At 52.3% G+C, this 12,461-nt stretch overlaps 1 protein-coding gene across 1 annotated transcript; it reads right to left on the bottom strand.

The window, feature by feature from the left end:
* Positions 1 to 4,308: 4,308 nt before the first annotated feature.
* Positions 4,309 to 10,343, bottom strand: LOC149744853 (acetylcholine receptor subunit beta-like). The gene is made up of 6 exons (XM_089901766.1): positions 10,212 to 10,343; positions 9,760 to 9,879; positions 9,056 to 9,218; positions 5,919 to 6,142; positions 4,744 to 4,884; positions 4,309 to 4,449 (listed from the first exon to the last, which is right to left on the bottom strand). Exons 1-6 carry the CDS (start codon positions 10,341 to 10,343, stop codon positions 4,309 to 4,311), a joined length of 921 nt encoding a protein of 306 aa, XP_089757892.1.
* Between the last annotated feature and the right edge of the window lie 2,118 nt (positions 10,344 to 12,461).

Genomic DNA, 12,461 nt, shown 5'->3' with positions numbered 1-12,461 from the left:
AGCACAGGTTCTTGGGATCCACGGAGCAGCGCCCGCGCATGCGATGGCTGCCTACACCGCTGGCTTCCTTGTCTGCGGGGAAAGGCGAGATGGGTCAGGTCCTGGGTTCCTGAGGGGCTGAGAATCAAGGCAGGGATAGAAGAAAGGGGACACGCCCACATCCCCTGAGCTCACGCTGGCGCCCACTCACCTTTGGGGAAAAGATGATTGAAAAGTGCCCGCAAGAATCTCTTCAGATGCCTCCAGAGCTGAGGAAAGAAGGGGAGGGGGGAGGCCGGGAGCAGGGTGAGCCCTGAAATCCAACCCTTGTGCGGCCACATCCCAGCAGCCCTCCCACCTCAGCCCCTTCAGGCCCCAGGGCTCCCCCAACCCTGCTGCCCAGATCCTGCCCTTACCATAGTCACCACGTGGATCCCCGCGATGAGGAAGATAAAGCTGACCAGGAGCAGAAGAACTGAGTCTTCTTGCTCCTGGCATTTCCTGGGGATGGGGCCAGGGAACGGCTTGGCTCCATAGTAGGTTCGCTCACCCATGGCCAGGGCTCCCAGGACTGCCTGGGGCCCCTGCCCTCCACTTTTAACTGGGAGAGAGGCTGGGTCATAATGGGGCAGGTAGTGAGGTCACAGTGAGGGAGGGTGACTCCCTGGTAACCAGAGTGGCATTCCCTGGTAACCAGGGTGAGGTAAGCTGAGGCTGGACAGTCAAACAGGGCCCGTAGGCCAGCACACCTGCCCTCGAGCAGTCAATCATTCGTTCACCACCCGCTGACTCACTTGTTCAAATGACACATTCCATCTATGGCCCCTCCTGAGACTAGGAAGACCTTGGCCTCAGAGCCCTGTGCAAGGCCTGGCTGGAGTCCAGAGCCTCAGCCTTCTTCATGCCCTTCACTTGGCGTGGAGCTGGACCTGCCCAGATGTGGAACCCCCCAGTTTGGAAGCAGCTTCTTGTACGAGGCTCTTTGGGGACAGGGACAGCTGAGACACAGAGGAGGTGCCCAGAGACCAGTGGTTTGGAGTCTGCAGCTGCAGACCTACTTAGTGCATGGTATAGGACCAAGAGGGGCCTGCTGGCAGGACTGTGGCCACTAAACCAAGGGGACCCTCAGGCCAAGAAGGGGACACTGGCTTCTTATGGCAGGAAGCCAAGGGCAGGGACCCAGGCTAGTAGAAGGACTGGTACTTCCAAGCCACCGACCACCAGGGTTTCCTGGACTCTGGCACTCCTTATTCCTCTCTCCATGCCCTGCTGCCCCCACTCCCGCCCCGGCCCCATTTGCTACTGGTCAGTTCATTTACCCAGCCTGGCATCCATGAAGTGAGGGCCTCGAGGCCGAGGTGGAAGGTAACAGCGAGTTGTCCCGCGCTTGGCTCTCCTGCACTTGCCGCTTCAGCTCCAGGCTGTCATGCACCTGGTAGTTGGCAATGCCCCGCGGGTTCCTCCTGAGTGGCATGAAGGTGGGTGGGGGTGGAGGGTGATCGGTAGCCTGGACGTCAGGCAGGGGCTGGGAGGGGCGGAGGAACAGCGCTGAGCTGGGAGCTGGGGCCCGCTGGTACGAGGCCTCGGCCAGCACCGTGAGGGAGGAGGAGGTGGCCAGAGGGGTGCGCACAGGCAGATTCTCGGCCCATTCGGCCGCCCGGCGCCAAACCTCGTGGGTATACCGGGAGCAGGTCAAGTGTCCCGTTTAGAGGTGCAGCCTGCGGTTGGGTTGGCTGTGAGCACAGCTGTGGAGGTTCCGTCCATGGGCCGGTGTGGAGCCCCGAGGCACCAGAACGGATGGAGTCTCAGAGCACTCCAGACCAGGCCGCCGCTGATCCCAGGAGTCATACGGGAGCTGACCACTTGAGGGGTAAGTGCTGTGCCCCCCCGGGGTCCACGACGGTTTAGGGGGCAGCCGTCGGGGAGGTGGTGGAGATGAGGTCCACTGGTCAGCCTCCACATTGCCCCAGATATGGGATGGTGAGCAGGGGGCCCCGAAGGACTGAAGCCTTAGCTCGGACTTGGCCTCCACACACTTGGCCATATGGCACAGCTCGGGCAACTGGTAGAGACAGGGTAGTGGCAGGCTGGCCAGGATCCCACCCTCACAGCCCCAGAGGCCCATGTTGGAAGGCAGGCCCATCTGCAGGTAGAGCCCCCTCCAGCACCCCCACGGGCACTTGTGTTGTGGGAAGGAAAGATCCTCCTCCTCCTCCAGGTAGAAGTCCAGGTCCTCCCGATCAAAGGAGGGCATCGGTCACAGCTGTGACATCCCGTGGCTGCGATGTGGCCTACGGAAGCCTGAGCAGCTGTAGGGGAATTGTCTGCAGTTCTTCGGCCTCCACTGGTGTCTGCAGGGGTGGCGGCTGCAGCTGCGGCTAAGGTTGCGGAGATGATGCTAGGAGGACAGGGAGTAGCAAGTGGGCTGGGACATCTTCACTTCCACAGGGTCCAGGGTGCAGTGGATGTGGACGTCTTGGGCCTTGGCTGGAGGATGTTTGGGGGAACTTTCACAAACCTGTGAGTTTTCATCTGGTGGAGGCAAGAGTCTGTGAGGGCAGGGCAACTGTCTGAAGAGTTCAGGGTTGGGAACCTGGGGGCCTGGGTTTCTAGGGCCCTGGGAGTAGCGGGGTTGTAGTGCTCCTTACCTGTCTTCCGTACTTACTTTTCTGATTAATCCAATAGATGGTCTTCTCTAAGGCATTCTGGAGCCCATGCCATACCTGGGGTGGGGTGGGGTGGGGTGGGTGAAAATGAGGTCCAGGCTCTCTACCCACACCCCCCGTCCCAGCCAAGACCGTTCCTGCAGATGGAGGTGCAGGCTGCAGCTGGTTCCCACCCTCAGCCCTCTTCACCCCTTCTGGTGGTCCCCAACCATCACTGACCGTAGTTGCCATGCTGATCCCAATGCTGAAAAGAACAACAAGGCCCAGCAGCAGGAGTAGGAAGTCCTCCGCATTCTGGGTACTTTCTTGGTATTGATGGCAGCACACCAGGTTGTCATACCAGAGCCGGTTCTCCATGGTGGTGGAGTCCTAGGGCCACCTGGGTCGTGGGCCGCCACCCCCCACCACCGGCCCTGACCCACAGTGCACTCATGCCAGGACCTGCAGACACCCACCAACAGGTGAGGGAGTATGGTCATAATGAGACACGTTGCAGGGAGTCACAACGTCGTGGTGGCCAATCTTTCATCCACTCAGCTGGCCCTTTATGTGGCCATCTCTGCCCTCGGCTCCCGTTACATGGAGCCTAGCCCCAGAGTTCAGTCTGTCCTTCTGTCTCCATGGGGCCTTGCTTAACTTGATTTGCAAGCATGGTTGCTACAGGTGAGAGACAGTCTTCATAGGGACTGAATCATGCATAAAGGATTTCCTCCATTTCATTGTTCGAGACATTATGGCAGCTTATGTAGCCTGTTGGGATTCTTCGAACTAGCCTGTACTTCTTTAAAAGTTTCAAAAGAAGCCAGAAAGCCAAATTTCTCTGTGAAATATCCACATTTCAGAAGTAGCAAACCAATTCAAACTTTAAATTCTGCTGGACAACAACATGGGCCAAACAAAACACACCAGTTTGTAACCTCTAATGTATACTGTATAATGCTTCTGTTCTCATCTTCTCATATGATCCTCACACTAAGGAGCAGATACTATTATTAGTTGTATTTTACAGATGGGGAAACTGAGGCACAGGGCAGTTTAGTATCTTGTCCAATGTTTGAGCACCAAAGCTGGAACTTGAGGTTTTTACAGTGTGCTTTTTTAGCCTCATTACAAATGCATCCTTTTAGAAATAACCTTTTTTTATCCTAAAGATATTACATATTACAAAATACAATAAACTACAGAAAGGTGAAAACAAATAAAAAACGACCACTGGTCCCAACATGCAAACATAAACACTGTTACTTAGTGTATTTCCTTACAGAAAAAAACAAGTCCCTGTTCATTCAACCAGAGGTACCGGCTGTATAGGTTAGGATCTCTGCTAGGTGCTGAGGATATTGCAGTGAACAGACATAGTTCCTGCCCTCAGAAGGCTTACAATCTAGTTCTTGTTCTTTGTTCCATTCATTGCCAACCTAGATGTGAATATCCAATGGAGCTTCTTCAAGAAGCCAAAGAGTAAATAAGTGGATAGTGCATTTCAGGTGGGCCCAAGGCCCCCATCTGCCCAGTCCCACTTGGGCTTCCTCCCTAGATACGAAATGATGAGAGGATTGGACTCCTAGTGAAGGAGTTAAGATGCAGAAAGGGATAGGACTTGAGAGTCCTACCAAACTCTCAATTCAACTGGCCAAGGACCTCGGTCTCGGCCCTCTCGTCCTCAAGGAAAGGGGTCGGGAGGGGGCAAGTGGTACGTGGCGGCCTGAAAGATGATGAGGGTCCCGACGCTCGTGAAGATGATGAAGGTCCACAGGAAGAGGCGGTCCACCACCATGGCCACAAACTGCCAGTCCTCCTTCAGCTGGGGGTAGGAAGAGGAAACTGTTCCTGAGCTCCAGACTCCCAGCGCAGGCGGCCCCAAGGCCCTGTACGGCACCCAGGTGCTCCTACCACGGTTTGAGACAAGGGCGGCCCCACAGAATAGCAGAGAGAGAAACTGCGGGTGAGTAAAGAACAAGAGGGAAACCAGGGGGTGGGACCAAGTGAGGCAAACTTCCAATCAGAAATCAAATCGAGTGCTGGGGGCGGAGCCTACGTTTGTGGGTGGAGCCAAGGCCACCCAGGCCTTGCCTTGGCCCACCCTCTTTGGACTCACTGCGTCGTGGTCCTCCTGTTCCTGCAGCTGTTGAGCGATGTAGCTGACTGAGGAAACAACCTCCCGTAGCTCGGGAGGCAGGCCCACAGCCCGGTGTGGACCATCGGTAAATCGCCACAGGTCCGGGGCAGGCAGTTCAGGCTGCAACCTAGAAGAGGCGAGTCTGTGTGGCCAAGACCAGGGCACAAAGACGGCCTGAGCGGGTGCACTAGGCCCCGCCCCAACTCCCTCCTCCAACGCCCATCCAGGTTTCAAAACGCGAGAGTGCCCTTCAGGTTCTCTCCGAGAGCGGCGACCTCTCTAGCCTTCAGCAATTCCTCCTATTCCCTTATGCTTTAGTTCCCACCTCCTTGCAAAGTGGGCAACAGAAGGGATACTACAAGTCCCATGATGCTCAACCACGACATCCTCCCGGAGCTTAGGACACCTGCCTCCGCACAGTCTCCTGGGAACTGTAGTTCTCCCTCTCCCTTCTACGTGGGCGATGGGGAGTAGATACTACCTGTTGGGTTTGGGGAAGAGAAAATCATTTGGTGGCTTGCGGATGAAATATACACCTGTTCCTCGACCCCAGCCACTTCCTGGAGAATCCCTGAGAGGTATAGGAGGTGGCTCCGGTTTCTGGTCTCTCTCAGGATTGGGTCTCTTCAGACCCAGATACGGAGGGAGTTTGTGGATAAGATCTGCAGAGTAGAAGAAGAGGCGTATTGGAGGGGGCTCTTATGCTCTCAGACCAGAAGGGAAGCCGCCAACCACCCCCACGGCACGTGCCCATTCCTGCGCATGCGTGCATGTGTCCCACAGATGAAATGCAACTACACAGCCCAAGTGTTCTTAAGTGGGTTAGGAGGCATCCTGACTGGAAAGAAAAGTTCTGAGGGCTTCCACCCTGATAGTACCTAACCCTTAGAATGCTCCCTGGGACCCACGATGGGCAGTATTGAGGAAGACAGTCTGGGATCTACGCAACGTCAATGATGGGAAGATAAAATTAATTAGGCAACATTTCAACACCCAAAGACCTTGGCACTTTGACACTCTACTGGCAGTTGTAGTTCTCGCTCAGGTCTGTGAAAGGGAAGGTTGAGGTTGGTGGGAGGGAGGAGCGATACGTGGACAAAAAGCCAAATACTAGGATTGAGAGTTAACACAGGTTGGAGAGGAGATCTTCTTACCTGACGGACCCAAAGAGGCATTTGTTGGGTGTGGGGTGAGCGATGGTTCAGGTTGAGGTCTACGACGCTAAGGATGACTGAGAAGGTGATGAGGACCATGGTAAACATGAGGTATTTGATAATCATGGGGACAGACAGGGAGGTCTCAGGCACCTTGTCTGCCGGCAGCAGCAGGAACACAGGAAGGGTCAGCAGGGCAAAGGTCGAGAGCCCCATCTTCCCTCCTTGGGGGACAGAGGGGAAGGCGGAAGTATTAGACTTTGCCAGAAAGCAATCTCCCTGGCATAATCAGTGACCGTGTTTCCAGCCCACTCAAGGACAGGCTTTTGCAAGGGCCAACTGCATGCAAATAACTCCTACATTTATACCTCCAACCTGGACTGATTCCCCTAAATTCCACACTTGTATCCACCTGCCTACTTAACCTCTCCATTTGGGTGTCCACTAGACATCTCGAAATTCACATGTCCAAAACTTAATTCCCTCACCACCGACTCTCGCCGTAGTCTTCCTCAGCTCACAAATGACAACTCAATTTTTCCTGTGGCTCCGGCCAAATCCCTTTGAGTCATTCTCAGCTCTCCTCTATCTCATCCCATATCCAATCCATACCAAACCCTGTTGGCCCTACCTTCAAAATATATCCTGAAACTGATGACTTATCACATCTACCACTACCATCCTGGCACAAGCCACCATTACCTCAGATCTGAGTTATTATAAAGGCCTCCTCTTTGCTTCATCCTTTGCCCCGCTGCTGACTGTTCTCAACAGAGCAGCCAGATTGACCCCATTAAAATGTAAATCAGATCATAACACTCCAGTGGCTTCCCATCGCCTTTAGCATAAAAGTCCATACTGAAGTCTACAAGGCCTTCCCATTAGTTATCTGTCTACATCTCATACTGTTTTCTCTCTTGCTTACTTCATTCAGTTATTTCTTCATTGGCTATTTCTTGAATATGCAAGGCACACGCCCACCTCAGAGATTTTTGCATTCACTGTTAACTCCTCCTGCTAATTTCTTCCCCCAGATATCTACCAGGGTCATTCTCTCACTTCCTTCAAGTCTTTGTTCGACTATTGATCAAACATTCCCTTTTTAGTGAGGCATTCACTGACCATCCTATTTTTATATTGCAACCCCTGTGATAAACCGTAGTGGAAAAGCATATGAAAAAATATATATATCTATAAATGAGTCGATTTGCTGTACAACAGGAATGAAACACAACATTGTTAATCAACTATTTTCAATAAAACTGTTTAAATAAATAAATAAATTGCACCCCCTAGCCCCATTCTCATCCTCCCCAAACACTTTTCCCATTTTTCCTTCTTAGGGATTGACCTCTCCTTATATACTATCTAGGAATTCCCTGGTGGCACAGTGGTTAGGAATCCGCCTGCCAATGCAGGGGACGTGGGTTCCAGCCGAAGCCTGGGAAGATCCCACATACCGCGGAGCAGCTAAGCCCGTGCGCCACAACTACTGAGCCTGTGCTCTAGAGCCCGCCAGCCACAACTACTGAGCCCACGTGCCACAGCTACTGAAGCCCATGCACCTAGATTCTGTGTTCCACAACAAGAGGAGCCACCGCAGTGAGAAGCCCGTGCACTTCAACGAAAGTAGCCCCTGTTCACCACAACTGGAGAAATCCCCCGCACAGCAACAAAGACCCAGCGCAGCCTAAATTAATTAATTAATTAATTAAAAAAATAATAATACACTATCCAATGGGTTTATTTACTATGTTTGCTGACTGTGTCCCCACTAGAATATAAACTCCAAGAGCGCAGGGATTTTTGTCTGTTTTATTCACTGGTGTATTCCCAGCGCCTTGCACACTACCGATGTTCAACAGATATTGTCAAATGAGAGTGGACCAACCCCTGTAGCAGGAACTATATAGCAAATCGAAGGATCTAAAAATCAACCCAAGTATATAAGAATATGCCAGGTGACTGGTTATTACTGTGGCATACAACAGGCACTGAAAACTTCATGGAAGGTATTGAAATAAGTAACTATTATGGTCTGTTCTACTTTAGTCCTGTAATATTGGGTTCCAAGATTTGCCTTGCTCCAGGAAGAAGGAGAAGTTACATGTGGAAGTGTGTTCTAGAGATGCATCACTCTCCTTCCCTAGACTGAGAGAGGGCTTGATTACAGAGAGAAGGAAAGCGTGTGTTTTTTGTTTGTTTTGTTTGGTTTGGTTTTGTTTTTCAGGCCACAGCAGTGAAAGCCCAGAATCCTCACCACTAGGCTAACAGGGAACGCCCAGGAAAGCATGTTTTGAATGTGAGAGCTTAGGATATCAGTCTCTGAATCAGACTAGTACTAAGCATGGTTGGAACAGCAACACTGCCTCTCTCTGTGTAATGTCAGGTGAATTACTTAAACACACTTAGCCTCTGTGAAACGGGCAGACAATTCAGTACTTACCTCACAGAGTTGTGAAGATTAGAACTGAGTTAATATATGTAACACATTATTTGTATTATCTTATAGCAAGTGCTCCAAATTAGAAAAGACTATACCTACACTTACACAAAGCTTACAGAGTACCAGGCATAGTTCTATTAACTCAGTTAATCCTCAAAATAGTCCTATGTGGGAGGGACAATGACTGTCCTATTTCCATTTCAGGACACAAAGAGATTAAGGAATTTGCCCAAGGTAACTCTGTTAGCATATTGTGCTGTCTCCCAGAGAAATGTTGGCTATTATTTCCAAGGGACATAGGAGGTTAAGGGACTAGTAGGCGGCATTTGACAAGGGGGGGAGGGAGGATGCCAGGAATGGGGAAAGGGAAAGGAAGCGTTAGCTGAGCCTGGGAGTTTGTTGGTAAGAGGAGTGGCAGTTCCAAGGATGAGATCCTAGAATTCTGAAGGGAAGAGTTCAGAAGTTACTGGGTGCAGAGAAGTGAGCAGCAGAGGGGAGGTAGAGCTTGAGGTTGAAGGGGAAATCTGGATGCAGAGGCAAAGGCTCTTCCTGAAAGGAAAACCTGGGTGAGATTGCTGAAGCACAGTTCATGAAGGCTTGAGTTGGCAGGAAAACTTTCCCTGTATTATGGGTGAAGAGCAAGAACCTGAGCTATTGGTAAGAAGGAGTGCTGGGCCCCTTCCCCTCTTACCTGCATCTGGTGGCAGGTAGAAGACGAAGATGGCCAGAAGAGTGATGAGGATGCATGGGGCAATGACGTTGACCAGGTAAAAGAGAGGCTTCCGGCGAATGATGAGGTACAAGGTGACTTCTTCACGCTGTCTTTCCCCCCCTCCCCTACGATCCACTGGAGGCTGGATTAGCGGAGAAGGCTTGTGAATAATCTCCCATTGACCATTCTCTTGGGGGGAGTGGGGGGAGAAGAGAAGGTGACACAGATGTGGAACCTGTCTTTGTTGGTGCCAGATACGGCTTTCTTTATTTTATTTTATTTTTTTTTTTTGCCTCACTGCGTCATGGCGCTGCTTGTTGGATCTTAGTTCCCCAACGCGGGATTGAACCCGGGCCCTCAGCAGTGAAACTGTGGAGTCCTAATCACTGGAGAGCCAGGGAATTCCCAGATATGGCTTTCTCTGCCACATCCTAGAGCAGTGGGCACTGATGTAATAAGGGGCTAGCTATGGTCCCTGGGCTGGGCAACCCATCTCTAATAAATTTGAGCAAGTCTCAATTTCCATAACCACAAAATATAGAGAGTTATGCCTATCTTGCTAAACCCACAGGGACTCACTGAGAGAGTGTATTTATCAGCCTGTCAGAAACTGGAAATCGTAAAGCCCATGGACATGGGAGCCAAGCCCACTCACCAATAAAGGTGCCTTAATGAATGGGCACTTCCTGCCACTCCTGCCCATCGGGACCCAAGCCGGTCTGCAGACTGACTTCTGAGCTGTCATAGCTATAGGAACTGAACACCATGGTGCAGTTCTGCCAGTCAAAGGGGAAGTAGGTGACCTGGATGGAGTGGAGAGTCACTAGAGCTGCCAGAGAGCTGGTCAGGGCTGGGGGAGTTGGGGAGGTCACAGGGAGACAGGGATCACCAGTGGGAGATCACAGAGAAGTGGAGTCACAGAGGAATAAGAAGGTTATGCGGGGAGGTCATGGAAAATGGAGTGGGGCGGTCACTGAAGAAGACTGGAAGTCAATGAAAGTGGACAGAGAAGATGAAACTCAATGGAAAATCAGAAGGGTAAGAGAGACGTGAGGGTCATGTGGATTATGAAGGAGGGATATCTCAGTGAGGGTTTCTAGGAGAGCCTTGAGTTTCCCAGGCGGGGCCGTGAAACCTGCATGCTGCAGCTGCTGTGATAGATGCCTGGGGGCTGCCAGCGTACGGAGCCCTCGGAGGACACCATGACGTTGATGTCCAGAGCAAAGTCAAATTTTCCGTCGTTGCTGCCTGGAAAGAATCTTCTCATCTGGGATCAGGCCCCTCCCTCCGGAGGCCGCGCCCCTCCAGAGGCCCTGCCCCACCTCCCAGACTCTGGGAACATCCTTACTTGTTTAGGAGCACCACGTCTGGTAGCCACACGGATTCCGCAGTGATGCGGAGTGAATCCATGCTCTCTTGCTCCTCAGAGTCCCAGCTCAGCCTGTAGTCAGTCCACTCCTAGGGAAGCAGAGGCTGAGGGGCCGTCTGGGGCTGGAGGCTGGAAGGAGTCTTGGGATGTGCGAAGGAAGCCCGGGGAGGCAATGCAAGGGAGGAGAGCTGCGCAGGCATGGTCTGTGGTTCTGGAGGCCAGGGCTCTGTTTAAGACTCCACCTGCACTCTTTGGGACCCTATCAACTAATTTCCCCTTCTCTCTCATCAGGCCCCAATTTCTTCTTTCTGTAAAAACGAGGGAGTTGCATGCTAGCGTCTAAAACAGTGGTTTTCAAACTGTAGTTAACGACCCTTTTCATAGGGCTGGAATGAAATGAGTGGCCCCAAACCAGTGTTCAAAATAATTTAGAATGAAAAGTGCATGGAATGCAGCTCCCATAGTAAAGATAGGTATTGTTTCCTGAAGCTTCTGTTTCAGTTATAAATGTGTTTTCTGAGGTCGTGATGAAAAAAGAAAAAAGAAAAATCTTACCGGCCGGAACATTCGAGGAAGTTGTAAAGGCAACGGGATGCCCGCCCTTTCCCACCCTGCCGGATTCTCCGTACCAGGTCTAAGCAGACCTTTGGGCTCATCTCCTCATCCTTCTCGTTCTAGAAGCGAAAATTTTAAAGGGTAGATATGATGTCAGTGTAGAGAAATGAGGGGCTCGGTGGGTAAACTCTCCCTAGAAACTCCCCTCTTTCTCTGAGTAGCACCCACTTGGGTTCAAAGCCCACCTCCTATAAACTGCATTGGCTTAAGTTCCGCCTCTATCTCGTAAACTTCCTGCTAGCCGTACAGTCAGCCAGTGCATTTACCAGTCCCGGGCCCGGCCGGAGTGAATCTCTGCCCGCTGTTGTTTATTGAAACTGTCCGGCACCAAGGTCTGTCCCAGCCTGTGACCCCGCCTCAAGGCCCGCTCTCTGGCCTGTCCATCGGCCCCAGCTCCACTTTGAGATCTGCCAACAGGCCAGTTCACCATCCTGCCCGGCTCAATCCTGGCCCATCCAGCAGCCACGACCGCAGCTTGTCCATTAACCTGATTAAGACCCAATCTCTACTAACTGCCCATCAGACACCCAGCCTGGCCTCGCCTCGGACCCCGCCTCAAGTTGTCCCTGGGTTCCACCCTGCCTAATGCCAGGGCCCCCAGCTGGCTAGTGGGCCAGACCTCAACTCCCTGCGTGCGCCCTCACCAGGCTGATTAATTGCGCTAGGCTGAGACCAATGCTGACCTCGACACAGTCTCCCACCTCCCACACCGGCCTCACCGAGCTATCATAGCTGCAGCAAAGTTTCTGGCAGTGTGGGCACTACGCCTCTGAGCCGCAAGCACCTGGAGGAGAAAACTGAGTGAAGCCGTGGTGCCCGGGCACGACTTCTGGCCCTGTCACTGCCCCTTTGAGGTCCAGGCTTAATCGGGTCGAACGGAGCCGCCAAAGCCGCCAGCAGCAGCAGCAACAGCAGCAGCAGTGCCCCTGGAATCATAGCACACCCCCGTCGCTCAGTGAGTCAGCCTGGGAGAGCCGCCACGACAGCCAGTGCAGGGGATGTGACGAGGCGCCCAGGAATGTGCACCTGTTATTGGGGGGCAGCCGCCAGCCTACCCACCACGCCCCTGAGACTTGACTCCTCCCTGAACGACTGCCAAAACCTGCTACCCACAGATGGCAGACAACACTTCAATTGTATGAATCGTCTTTAATTGAGAAAGCATGGAGTGGAGCCTGGTCCCCTGGGAGCAGATTCTTTTTGGGTACCTAACACCCAGCTGAGGTAAAGCAAGTTCTATTCAGTTAGAAGCTGGAAGGGTGTATGAGGTCTAGAGACCAAGAGGCCCTCACCCTCCTTGGCCTGACATGTAGGGGAGAAGGGTGGGACTTATTGCTGAATTGGTGTCTCCTCATTTGAGGGGGCTCAAAGCTATGTCCCATTTGTCTTTTTTATTCTAGA

The sequence above is a fragment of the Delphinapterus leucas genome, chromosome 19 (assembly GCF_059928025.1).
Source record: "Delphinapterus leucas isolate spDelLeu-1000000601 "Yukka" chromosome 19, BTC_Dleu_Yukka2, whole genome shotgun sequence".
NCBI classification, from domain to species: Eukaryota; Metazoa; Chordata; class Mammalia; order Artiodactyla; family Monodontidae; genus Delphinapterus; species Delphinapterus leucas.
This window is presented reverse-complemented; position numbering and strand designations above follow the sequence as displayed.